Here is a 12,979-nt window from a genome sequence, read left to right as displayed (position 1 = left end):
TCACCTCCCTAGGCCTGCTGGCCACACTATTCCTGATACAAGCCAGGATGCCATTGGCCTTCTTGGCCACCTGGGCCCAGCTGTCGACCAACACCCCCAGGTCCTCTTCCACCAGGCAGCTCTCCAGCCACTCCTCCCCAGGCCTGTAGCGTTGCATGGGGTTGTTGTGACCCAAGTGCAGGACCATAAAATTGAAAAAGATTAAAAGTACAGTCATGTCAATGGACTAATGTATTCATTATCACAGTGTATTTTGAAGACAAAACCATTGTAATAACTGTGTAAGAACACAGATATATCTAGTGTATTGCATATGAAACTAACAAGTGTTGGTAATAGGCACATTATAGACAGATGGGCTGGATTATATACTATTTAATTCCTACCAACTTTACAAAAAAATTGGAGAACTCATTTTTTATGGCTGCTGTGAAAAGGTATTGAAAAAAATTGCATTAATAGATTTTCACCTATAAGTAAATCCCATTAAAATTTACTTGTAAAGCCTTCATATGACTAAGACACTGATCCTTTCATGATTTTTAAAATGCTTCACACAGCATAAACTACTTATACTTGAGTCCACACACATACTGCTTTTGCTGGGAAAATAACGTATTTATTTCATTGTTGTATCATCCATCTGTTTTTAAAGATAATTATCACTGTGATTTCTGTTTGCTGTTTCAGTTCTGGTTGTTTGCTTTATGGAGCACAAGCAAAACTAAACTTAGGAGTGTCCAGGTTTTGGTTTTATTAAGCACTGACCATAATGTATGCCTCTGTCCAACACTAGAACATTATAAACAAAGATCCTTAACAATTTCAGGTTCTGTCATGTAAGAGTTATTCATCCATATTTAAAAGCTATTAATCTTGTCTGAGCCAAGAATTCACCGTGGCTTCCCTAAGAAGAGACACCAACAGGTCACTGGTGAGGCCACGCCAGCAGCGCCGTGTCCAGTGCTGGGCTCCCCAGCACAAAAAAGGAGATGGAGCTACTGGAGGGAGTCCAGCAAAGGGCCACAAAGACGATGAAGGGACCAGAGCAGGGTCAGACCGGCTGAACGCCGGCGGTCCCTGCCGCCCTCAGCCATGCTGCGATTCCGTGATCCGCGTGTCCACGCCGTTACACCAGACCGGAGTGTCAGGCTACAGAAGCAGAGGCACGGGGTTTCAGCAGCATTACAGCAGTAAATCTGAACCAGAAGCGATCAAATTCGTAACGCGTCACGCAGTTACACTGAATGCAAAAACCTCAGTGCAGAATAGGGCTCTGAAACAAAGCCGGTTTACCAATTGCACAGCTGACCAACGCATAGCCGCTTACCTTTTTATTACCGTTTTAAGAGGTTCTCGGGCATTTTGCTCACCTCCATCCAACTGCCAGCACTTCTGTCCCCAGGAGACTCCCTCCCTCCCTCCCTCCCTCCCTCATTCATTCGTATTTGAACCGCGAGAGAAGCAAAGAATCCCAAAAGCTGAAACAACTCTTTTTATTTCCTGATGGCTTCAAGAAAAACAAACAAACAAACAAAAACCCAGATGTTGCAAAAAAACCGTCACACAGCTTCCCACCTGCTTGCTCCCGCCTCCGCCCGTCCCCGTGTCCACCGGGGTGAAGGAAGAGCGGAGCGACACCGGCGCGGCCGCAGGCCGAGGCACGGCAGCCCTGCCCTCCGCGCCCGGCCGCAGGCGCTGGGGCTGCAGGTCGGCCCCGGGTGAGGGGCGGGAAGGACGGCCGCCCGCAGCCCACCGAGGAGCGCCGGAGGCCCGCTCCGCCCGGACGGGACCCCGCGCAGCCGTTGGAGCCGCGGGGAGCGGGACGACAGGGCCGCGCCGGGGGCGGGCGGTGCGAGTCACGTGAGCGAGCCGCCGCCAATAGGAGCGCAGCGCGGGCGCTCGCGAGGCTTCCTTCTCCATGGCAACCGCCGGCCCCCCCAGTCCGCCGCCGAGCCCAGCCGCCCCTCGAGCGCCGGCGAAGGGGCCGCCATGGTGAGTAGCCGGGCCGCCTCCGGCCCTCCGTGCTTCGGGGCGGAGGATGGCGTCGCCGTCTGGCCGGCCTTGCTGCCCACCGCGGGGCAGAGCCCCGCCGAGCAGCGCCGTAGCCGTGAGGAGGCTGTCCGCGTCGGCCGGCCGGCCCGGAGGCTGGGCGGGGGGGCGGCCCGGGCGAGTCCGGCCGGGGAGAGGCGGCCCGTCGCCGTGCCGGGGCCGCTCACGGGGGCCGCTGCTGCCGCCCGCCCTCCTGGGCATCCCTGCCACCCCTCCTGGGCCCTGCGGAGGCCGGGGGGGCTTGGGGTTTTTGCAGGATCCAGTGCCCCGGTTGGTTCACTACGCTTGGAGATCACGAGTGGCTTTGGCCTGTGCCTATACATTTGTTGATCAGTTTAATGTCGTTTTGTAGCTGCTGTCTGGATTGTGAGGTTTCAGCACTGGTGTTGGCCTGTGTCTTCCTTTCTATCTGTAATGAATAGAAACTTTGCACCTAAAGCGAACCCAGCAACAGCAAAGAGACCGTTAATTGAGCTTTTCGTGATCTCTCATTTGCAAGATGTGGGACTTTGTGGGAGACATCAGACTTGCAACCGCGCTGTGAGAGCTTGTTTTATTTACTGCTGTTGCTGTTTCCTAGGCTGCCTTTGATTTCCAGGCAGTCGAGATCTGTGCTCACGTTTCCAGTAGTGTTCATGCAGGTATCGCAGTATTGCATTTTCACGGGAGTTACTCTGCGCAGTTGGATTAACAAGGAGAAGGTGATCAGCTTAAGTGGTTTTTCTGAGTTGCTACATTGCTGTCTCCCACATCAGCAATACTAACTCAGTCCATTGGAGTAAATGAAATGGGCTTCACCTTTGGTTGCATCACCTCTCCAGGGACTGCAGTTATAGACTCCCATTTGGGCCCTGTTGTGCCTCCTGGTGACTTGTGCTACCTGCACGAGCAAGATTTACTCTAATGTAATTGGCCATGCCAATACTCCTTCTTTTGAAATAGAGGCATACATAGAAGGGCTAGTTAGCCAGATCTAAAAATGCTTCCTTCTTAGTTTGTCCTGGGAATATTTGGTTCTGGGCAATAGGCTGTTGAGAAGCAAATTCAGATTCTCACTTAAGATTATACGGGAAGTCTCAAGATTTTACATATAAACTAACAAAGAAGCATAACAGACTTTCCTGTGTATTTTTGTTAGTACATCTATGAAAGATACATCATTCAGCTACGTTATACATGTGTACATGTAATACAAAGACAAATCTATCCAAGAGCTTGCTCTCCCCTAGAGTCCTTCTGGTTCTGATCCGCTGATTGTCTCTGATTTTGTCTGCCTTTTCTGAGGGTACTGGTCACTTGAGGACTTACTTCCAAGTACTGGTGCTTTTAAAGGGGGAGCACTTATGTGAGGTTTATAGGGATTACACATATGAAAATATGGTTGTTTTTTAACATACTAGTTATCATGTTAACCCTATGAAAGCAAGCACAGAAACTAGTCAGAAGGCAAGTCTTTGCAATACTTATACTCCTTTTTACTTATTTCAGTGTATACTTATTTTTCTGCTTATGTCCTTATCTGCAGGCAGAGCTAGGCCTTAATGAGCACCACCAGAATGAAGTGATCAACTACATGCGCTTTGCTCGTTTCAAGCGTGGCCTGTGTCTCAAAACAGTGGATTCTTGTTTTCAGGACCTTAAGGACAGCAGGTACCGTGGCGGGGCATTTCTGAGCAAGAATAAAGCAAAACATGCTGGCAACAATAGCAGATTTAAATGCTTTACGGGGCGACTTTTCTCTGTTTACATTTCTATGTTCTTAGTGAGGGAGAAAGACCCAATAATTTTCCAAATGTTACAAGTCAAGTCCTTTTAAAACAAAGTTGTTCAAGTTCTTAGGAATTAGCATAGATATCAACAGCATGACATTGCTTTATATCTAGCTTCTGATGTCTAAATTTGATGTAGCAGAAGTAATATTTGTGATTTGAATGTTTCCAAGAGAAAATTTAAATACCATAAGCAATTAGTAGTGCCATGGTCATCTAATAACTGCTGACAGTGGATGTTTTCAGAAGGACATTGCATTATATAAGAGTGATATCTGCATAGTGAGTTCTTACAACAATGCAAAATTATTACCTTTATCATATATGGCTCATCTTGACTGCTGTGTTTAGACTCGTTGAGGAGACCTTCACAGTTGACGAGGTGATAGACATGCTGGATGGACTGCGGACTGTTGTACACAGTGAAGTGGAGTCGGAGCTCATAAATACAACCTACACCAATGTTTTACTTCTGCGGCAGCTCTTTTCACAGGCTGAGAAATGGTACCTTAAGTTACAGACAGACGTCTCTGAGTTGGAGAATCGGTAACATATATTGGACTATACAGAATGCCTTTCAATAATAAGAGAACTTCAAAGTATTGACTATTTGCATTCTTTTCCTAACCATAGAAAGCTGTTCTTTTACTATTGTATCGATGATAGGTTAGTTTCAAGTGTTCCATCCAAAGCAGCAAGATACACAATAATTTCAAATTTGTCAGGAAGACGTTTTTATTGGCAGTATTCTTACCTCAATTAATGAGGTGAGCGCAGGTGATAGAATTTGATTAAAAAGCCTTTGTTGTCTGAGCAGATTATATTTTAATCAAGGATGCTAAATCTTACAGTTCTAATGCATATACCGTACCATTGCATGACATGATCTGTCGCATTTATTGTATTTGCGTAGGACTTCATTCTGAACTTCTAATGAGAATCTTACATGCAATAAAGTGTATAGCATCAGCCTGGTAAAATGTGTTTCATAGCATAGCTATTTTAGTAAATAAATGTCTCCCTTTATGTTTCTTTTCAAGAGAATTGTTGGAACAGGTTGCTGAGTTTGAAAAGTCAGAATTTACATCTTCGAACAAGAAGGTAGAGTTTTATTTTAATCAAATCTTAATCAGATGTCATGTGGAGTCATGACAGATATTTAAAATACTTAGTACTGACTCTTTGTGCTTAAGAGAGAAAAACAAACCCAAAAAGCCCACCCTTTTTCAAAGCAATCTTTGAAAGTCTCCAAAAAGTAGCATTTTGCAGTTTGGCACCAAGGCTCATGCTGAATTGCCTTGGCTGTTTCTAGATTGTGGATTCTGCACACCTAGGGCATGCCTCAATCCTCATCCCAAAGTCAGCCAGACCAGGGATGTGTTGGAGCGTCTGCTCCTGGATTCCCCGCCCCCCTGGAAACTGGGTTAAGACTGGGACATTCGCTTGTCCCAAGGCTTTGTCCCAACATGGAGTCAAGAGCTGAGAAGATTCCGCAATACAGATACGACTAGCTTATCTTGTATGATTATGGTTGCGCCTTACTTGGTTTGTATTGGAAATATATGTTTAGTTAAAATATAATATATTTGAATACTTGAAATAAAATTATTTTGAGCTGTGGAAATATTTTTTACTCTTACAATCACTCAAATATTTTTTTTCCATTTTCCTTACTCTTTTGTCTTTTGGTTGCTGCAGCATCGGTAGCCTTTTGTAAATTCATGTTTGCAATCCTTTTATGTCTCTATGCAGTATTTTTGTTTAACCTTAGCTGAAAGTGAAGTATATAACTTAGGAGCCAAGGTACCAGTAAAAAATGAACTTGAAATAAAAGGTCATTCATTTGCTTTACAAAAGAAAGCTGAATGGACTGTCACTAGTTATTTTACAGACTGAAGGAATACTTTTCTTCTTTCTAGAAATCCGTATAATTTAATTTTTTAACCTTTATTATTTCTTTAGCCCAGTGCAGATCTCATTAAACCAAAACTGGCTCCATTAAATGAAGGTGGGTCAGAGCTGCTAAACAAGGTAAGAACTTGTCTGTTTGTGCAGCTGTAGTTAATGACCATTCTGCTTATTCAACTGCACTGGATACCTGTACAGTAATATTTGTATAAGGTGCCTGTCGCTATATAGATGTCAAGATAATATACCCCAGAATGTAAAGTAAAATGCTAATAAATTAATAAATATTGTAAAGCATCTTAAATTTAGTGTGCGATTATGGTCTCTTAACATGTATTGCAATATTGACCTTTCTTTTGCAAAGACGTTTTGGCCTTTGTAATTCTTTATTTTTCTATTTAATGAGGTAAATTAGTAGAAACCAGTGTTCAGTTTGTTCCATGCAGTTAGCTGGCTTTCCAACAAGGAAATAAATTAAAATATGTAGCTGGCTGAAATGATTAGGTTATCAAACATTTTCTATATCACTTGAAGTCCATGGTATTACATTCAGTCTTTTTTCTTTTGTTGGTTAGTTAAATTCCTCATAAAGAAACAGACACTTAAAGAATTTGGCATTTACTAGTTTTGAAAACATCTGATTTCCCACTTGCTAAAGATTTTCAGAATTACAAAACACATTCTAGTGTTTGATGTTATCAATAGTTTTTATTAGGTATTGAACTCCTTTAGTTCAACTGAACTTTTTTAAAATGCCATACTTCTTACAATACACTTTTAAGTCATGGGCAGTCAAGAAATTTATTGAGGAGTTGCGTTTTCTGTCTTCTAGCCTGCATTACCAAAATGATGCGTCAAGTACAGTGTCTGAATCAAATTGTTGTTACTCATTAAGATAATTAAAGCATTCAAGAATTCAGACTTGTATTTTACTTATAGATCAATGTCGTTCTCTTTCAAAAATAATTTCAAAATCTGTTTCATAAGAGTTTTTGTTGAATAGGTGCATCTGATGTCTTTTTTTTTCCCCTCAAAAATAATTCAAAGTTTGTGTGGTGAATTTACTCTGACTGATAAAGCATGGTTATTTCCTGTGACACAGAACATGATATGCAGTAACCTGGTATTTGTCTCTTTTAAACAGGAACTATGAATAAACTCTTGCTTGCCTGTTGATTGAAAATACAAATAATAAGCAGCAATGAGATTTGCATCTCTGAACATGCAATTTTCTTTATCGTGAATCTCGATACTAACAAGATGCTGAGCTCACTAATCTCAATTCAGTAAAGCATGTGCCAAATTTAAGTGAATGGTCCTATATATTACAGTAGAATTGGAGACTTAAATTTCTTGCTGACTGAGGCAGAAAACACAATAAATAAATGGATTACTGATTTCTTATGAAGGCCATTTTTATAAGCATTTAGAAGCTTGTTTGCTTTCCTAAGCTATGAAGCATATTTTCTTACCTGAAATATTTGGAAAATTCAAAATAGCACAAGAGTGTTCACAAACTTTTTCTTGTTTCATTAACCCAAAGAGAGTTGCTTGTCTCCAAGAAGAAAATGAAAAATTGAAGACCCGGCTCAAGACCATAGAAACACAGGTAAATTCCCTGTAAGCTTGGATACCTAATGCTGTTTACATATTAAAAAATATCTAAACAAGAATCCTGTGGTTGTTAGTCTCATGTTTTCAATTAAAATATGTTTCTGAGGTTTTACGGTTTCAATGTATCACAGGCCACAGCTGCACTAGATGAAAAGTCCAAACTAGAGAAGTCACTGAAGGATTTACAGATGATCCAAGGAGATCAAAAGGTAATTATAGTTAAGATTTCCCCCACCACCACCTCTGTTTAACACAACTGTTTCCTGTACATCTAAAAAGTTGGTCTGTATGGTGTGTTTCTTTTCTGGCAAATACAAATGTTCAAGTTAGTATCGTCATGTTCCTGCTGACATTGTCATGTTCCTGCTGGTCTGTCAGTCAGCAGATAATCCAGAACGTTAGCTGATTTTATGACACTGATTTTGTGTCACATTGACCGTGATAAATTATTATCAGAAAGTTTTATTCCAGGTACTATCAGGAAGTAGTATGCCAGAGTTCATATTCTCAGGGGTGATACTTGTATTAACAGATACAAACTTATTTCGGTTTGTTTCTTCCTGCTTGCTAATGAAAGAATGATATCTAACCTGGTTTTTATAGCAACAATAAAACACTAATTCTTTGGAGCATTTGTCACACTTTATATTGACATGGCCCAGCCAGGCTTGCTGCTTCTCACTTCAGACTTCAAAAACCCAAATACTTACATGTAAGTGTGCAGTGTCCTATGTTCTTAAACATCAGTTGAAGTTTTGCTGCAAATGTCAATGATCATGGGTCAGATGACATTAAAACAATGTTTGATTTTATGTAGTTCTGTCCATATCAGCGTACTGTCAAAAATGGTTCACTGTTTATTTTTGCTACTTAAAGTTCTTAATCTTTTTTGTAAATGAGGATTCAAGCATGGTGAATTGCTGCTGCAGAAAATAAAACGTAAGAAGCTAGAAGTCATGCAGGTTGACACAGATAAATCTGTTCAGGTCACCTTAGTATTTTTTTAAGTTTGTACCTTTATTTTGTCAATAATTAGAATTTTCTAAACTTTGTTCATGTGATTGTTTCTTAAATTTAAAACATTTCAGTTCAAACTTTTAACAAAACTAGAACACTTTAATCCCATTATTTTGAGAAACTGACTTCTGAAAATTCTACAGAATTTACAGATTTGGAAGTGAAGTTCAATATCATAAAACATTTCCACTTTAATTTTAATATTTTAATCCTGATTTCTTTTTATTTTGCTTTCTCTCTGGTTTATGGTATGTACTTGGTTTTCTTAATATGTTATAATTTTATCTAGTAACTTTCAAAATCTGTATTCAATAATATTATTTAATAGGGAACTTGATTTATTGCTCATGGCAAATATTTTCTTTATCTGTTTTCTTAAGCCTTAAATTATTAAAGGTTTAAAATATTAAAGGGGTTTATTAAATCCTGGGTAATAGTGTTTGTAGTTTTAAAAGATTGGAACCAAATCTCATCCTACTTTTCTGGGTAAACATGAATTGGCCTCAATGTCAGGGCTGCTGAGTATCTTCAGCTTTCATGTCCTAATTTGCTCTCTATAATCCGTCACTTTCTTCTCCAGCTCTTGCATTTTCTATTTACAGGCATATATATGTTCTTGAAACTAGCTAGTAGATACAGTGCTGAAATGTACTACTTTATTTAATCAATTAAAGTATTAGTTGTTTGGAGAAAATGCTAAATTTTATCTGGTATCACTCCATATTTTTATAGGATGGGTGTCAATAAAATTATATGAACCCAGTTTCTCAGTAAAGCAGTAGTTTTCAAACTCTTTGGACAACCAAATGACTGCCAAACCACAACGGTTCTTTAGGACAAACTCTAAGCTCAGCAGATTTCTACCTTTTTTTTCTTTTTTTTTTTTTTTTAGTAGTTTAATACGGTTCCACATAGCAAGTGTGAACCACGGTTTGGGAGTAACTGCTCTGTTGGATCAGTTTAACTTGAGGATTTAGAATTTTTACATAATTGACTTATGTCACAGTTTAGAAAAATGATCACTGTCTATTCTGATCTGAAACATTATACAGTGTAGTACTTTTCAGCACTGCAGCCTTGGACTCTGTCTCAAAATTCAAAATAAGCTTTTCTTCTGTACAGGTACTATTACCAATGGTTTCCTATGCTCAAATCTTACCTTCCACACAGAAAAAGGAGAAGAGCTTCCTTAGTTTTACATTTTTGTTCTTTTTAAGGTGCTGCTGGTTCAGCATCACCCTGAGTCATTATACTTTTGAGAGTTTGAACTTGAACTTTTAAACCTGAGAGAGCTTTTTTTTTTAATGGAAATCCATTTACAGTTACATGAATATAATGTTTTGTGACCCAGAACTGATGGCCAGAAGAGTTTGGGTTGTTTCTTCTCACAGGGAAACAAGAAAGTTGCTTCAAAAGCAACTATGGAGGCTCTTTTTGTAATGCATATGAGAACAGTGCAATATCGGTACCTGACTGATGATATGAGCCTTAACACTTTCATCCTTTCCTACTTGTATTACAGTAATGGCCTGTGGTATTTTACCTGCTTTAACAATACATTATAGCATAGACATTCAGATCTTAAACTGTCATTTACTATTTCTGTATGCCAAGTAACTTCTTGTGATATGCTTCATCCCATGGCTTCACCTAATTCCTAAAGAACTGAAGTACAAGAATTTGAAATCTCAAGTTGGCAGAGAAGACATTCCAGACATCTTAAAAAAAATTGTTAATAAATGCATTTTAAAGTTATAAATTAGTTAGTGCTTTAACTAATTTTTTTTAATTAAAGCACTTGTAATTTAGGCTTTACAGGAATAGGGTGAACATGATTATTAAAAATTAAGATGTACCCACTTTATCTGGAATTTTGCACTTGACATTTTAAATATTTCTTCTCTTGCATTTGACATATTTCAAATATTCTTCTTTTGAAGGCTAATGCAAACCAGGATATCGCTGAACTGGAGAATAAAGTGGCAGCTTTGAAATGCCAGTTTGAGAAGACTTTGAATGACTCTACTGCAAACCAAAAATTCTTGGAAGAGAACTTGGTGACAACAAAACATGACTTGCTTAAGGTTCAGGATCAGCTATCCACAGCTGAAAAGGTTAGCATTTTATTGTAATGTAAAGATGAGATCCTTACTCACATTTTAACTGATTAGTAATTTAACAAGCATACACTACGGGATGCAGAGTTTACTGGGTCACGGTGTATTTTTGTTATTTCAGTGGAAAAACACATGTTATACAGAAAACAGCAAAAACAACTAGCTGAGTGATTATAACTAGACGAATACTTAAAAATTGCCCATTTGTCTACATAGACATTTTTGAATGAAAAGTATATTCCCAGTATTCAGAAGACTTTTAGCCTTATTTCATTAGAAAATAAAGCTTGTGTTTCTCTGTCTCTCCCAGTAATATCATTTGAATCTAGTAGTTGACTTAATCTAAATTTGAATAAATTAGAGAAACTACTATTCTGGAATTCGAGGAGGAAAAGGAAGCCATCTTTTTTAAAAGCATATTAGCCTGGTTTTCATAGTATGTAAATAATATATTGGTGTTATTATTATGTAGGAATTAGAGAAGAAATTTCAGCAAACAGCTGCCTATCGCAACATGAAAGAGATTCTCGCTAAGAAGAATGAACAGATAAAGGATCTACGTAAAAAGCTTTCCAAGTAAGTGGTGCTGTTCTGTCTGTCCAAACAGGATCCTTGTTCTGGATTCATGTTCTCCTCCCATTTTGTTTTTTAGACATAGCTTCACATTTATAAACAGACTATAAATTTTCTGTTGTTAAAAAGAATTTCTAGCAGGCTGTTCCCTGATTTCTGACAAGCCAATCATTTTAATAGATGCTAGGTGAATCGGACTGATGTGTGCAACACCAGCTCCTGTGTAGCAAATGATGAGAGAATTTAGTATGGAGAGGATACAAAATATTCATGGGTGTGGTAGATAAGTCCCCAGGTGCTACACACAAGAGATACAGGTGGGAGATGTACCAGATGCTTTGGCATTATCTTATTTCTTCCACGCTTGTTTTTGGGAGTGAGAAGTCCACAGTATGTAAACAGGGTTCGGGCTGTATCAAGTAAAGATAGATACACCCTGGCCTAGAAGACTATCATTCTGCAAATGTCAAGTGAGCTTTGGCAACGTGGATGCCTTAGACCTATGCTGTTGGAGGACAGAGGTGGAGCTTAAAACTTCTCTTTAAATTTCTGCCTGTGTTTTGGGATTTGTGGGTAGGTTCCTGGTCATTCCCTCATTCTACTGTTTGGTAAACTGGCCAATTTTAAAAGGAGAAAATAGTCTAAAGAGTATATACATTTGTCTGTGCCCTAAGTCATACAGTAAGCCTTGACAGGAATGTGTCACTAGTGGGAGTAATTTATTACTTGGGTTTCATATTTTCTTTAGAGACAAAATGTCTCTTGGTTATTTTCTACTCTATTTTTTTTTCTTTTTTTATCCTCAGATATGAGCCAGAGGACTAAAACACCAAGAACATCTGATCTATCAGAAGCTGCCATAGAAAGAAAATGTAGACTGGTATTATTTTTCAATAATTTTTGTTTTGAATGGTTTATTTTTTGCTTCTAGTGCTTAAAATAACTTTTTATTAATACTAATAAGATGCTGAAACTCCTATCTTACTTCCTTATAAACCTACAATTCATAGGTATTAGTTTCTGTAGTCATGTTTTTAATTGTTAACCATTGACATTCCTTGAGAAATAGCAACAGGAGCTTATTGAAGAACTGAGACCGTTCTCTACAAAGAAAGGAGTTTATTTTTGTTAAGAAAAGAAAAAAAAGAATAAAAAAAAAAGCATTAGAGCTTTTTGATGTCTCTGAGGTGGAAACTCCAGTTGTTACTTCTGTATAGGTAATGTAGCCATGAAGTGGCATTATATGTGAAAATTGCATCAGTGGAAGCAAAAAATAGGAGGAAAAAAAAAGAAACACGCTGATTCTGTGATATTATTTCACACTGGACGTCTCATACCTCAGCAAAATGTGGTCAGTAACATTTTTCTGGAGGGTGTTCATTAGACAGTGAGGTAAATACGCTTTATAGCAGAAGCACTTGATCCTTTCAAATAAAGCCACTAATTGGAGTTACACTTTTTCACTTGAATTTATTTGAAACAAATTTGAACATCAGAATACAGATTCTAATTTTGCCAGTATTCTTAACTATTAACTCTATTCCAGCTGAAACCAGGACAGGTGGTAATCTGAAAAAGCATAGTGAAGTTGCTAAGGGAGCAATTTTCTTGGGAAATAACTTATTTTAGATGTTTTCATCTCCTTTTTTATTGTAACCTCACCAGAAAACAGCTTACTTCTCTCAAGTCTTTTGCTTGTAATCCTTTGCCTTGCGTTTATCTGGAAGCCTCTTAATAGTGCATTCTACTCGTTCATCTGTCCCTGTTCATATGTATGTTGTATTTTATTCCAAATAAAACCATTATGTTTTCAAACACTTAACCTTTAAAGAGCTGGGTTTTTTATAGGAATGTTTTGTATAGCTCTTTTTTTAATATCTGTAGAAAGGAGTGGCAGATCAGTAAAGAATCTTGCTAAAAATGCGAAAG

General features: G+C 38.7%; 1 protein-coding gene across 1 annotated transcript; it reads left to right on the top strand.

Moving 5' to 3' along the window:
* Positions 1 to 1,920: 1,920 nt before the first annotated feature.
* LZTFL1 (leucine zipper transcription factor like 1) lies at positions 1,921 to 11,057 on the top strand (the record flags this gene model as incomplete). Its single annotated transcript, XM_082307801.1, has 9 exons — positions 1,921 to 1,995; positions 3,578 to 3,702; positions 4,173 to 4,367; positions 4,862 to 4,922; positions 5,784 to 5,852; positions 7,273 to 7,338; positions 7,475 to 7,552; positions 10,301 to 10,474; positions 10,950 to 11,057. The coding sequence occupies exons 1-9, from the start codon at positions 1,993 to 1,995 to the stop codon at positions 11,055 to 11,057; spliced, it is 879 nt and encodes a 292-aa protein (XP_082163927.1). The 5' UTR covers positions 1,921 to 1,992.
* Between the last annotated feature and the right edge of the window lie 1,922 nt (positions 11,058 to 12,979).

Source organism: Platalea leucorodia (genome assembly GCF_965183815.1).
Source record: "Platalea leucorodia genome assembly, chromosome: 1".
Classification (NCBI taxonomy): domain Eukaryota; kingdom Metazoa; phylum Chordata; class Aves; order Pelecaniformes; family Threskiornithidae; genus Platalea; species Platalea leucorodia.
The sequence above is the reverse complement of the archived record's forward strand: the minus strand, read 5'-3'. Positions and strand labels throughout refer to the sequence as shown.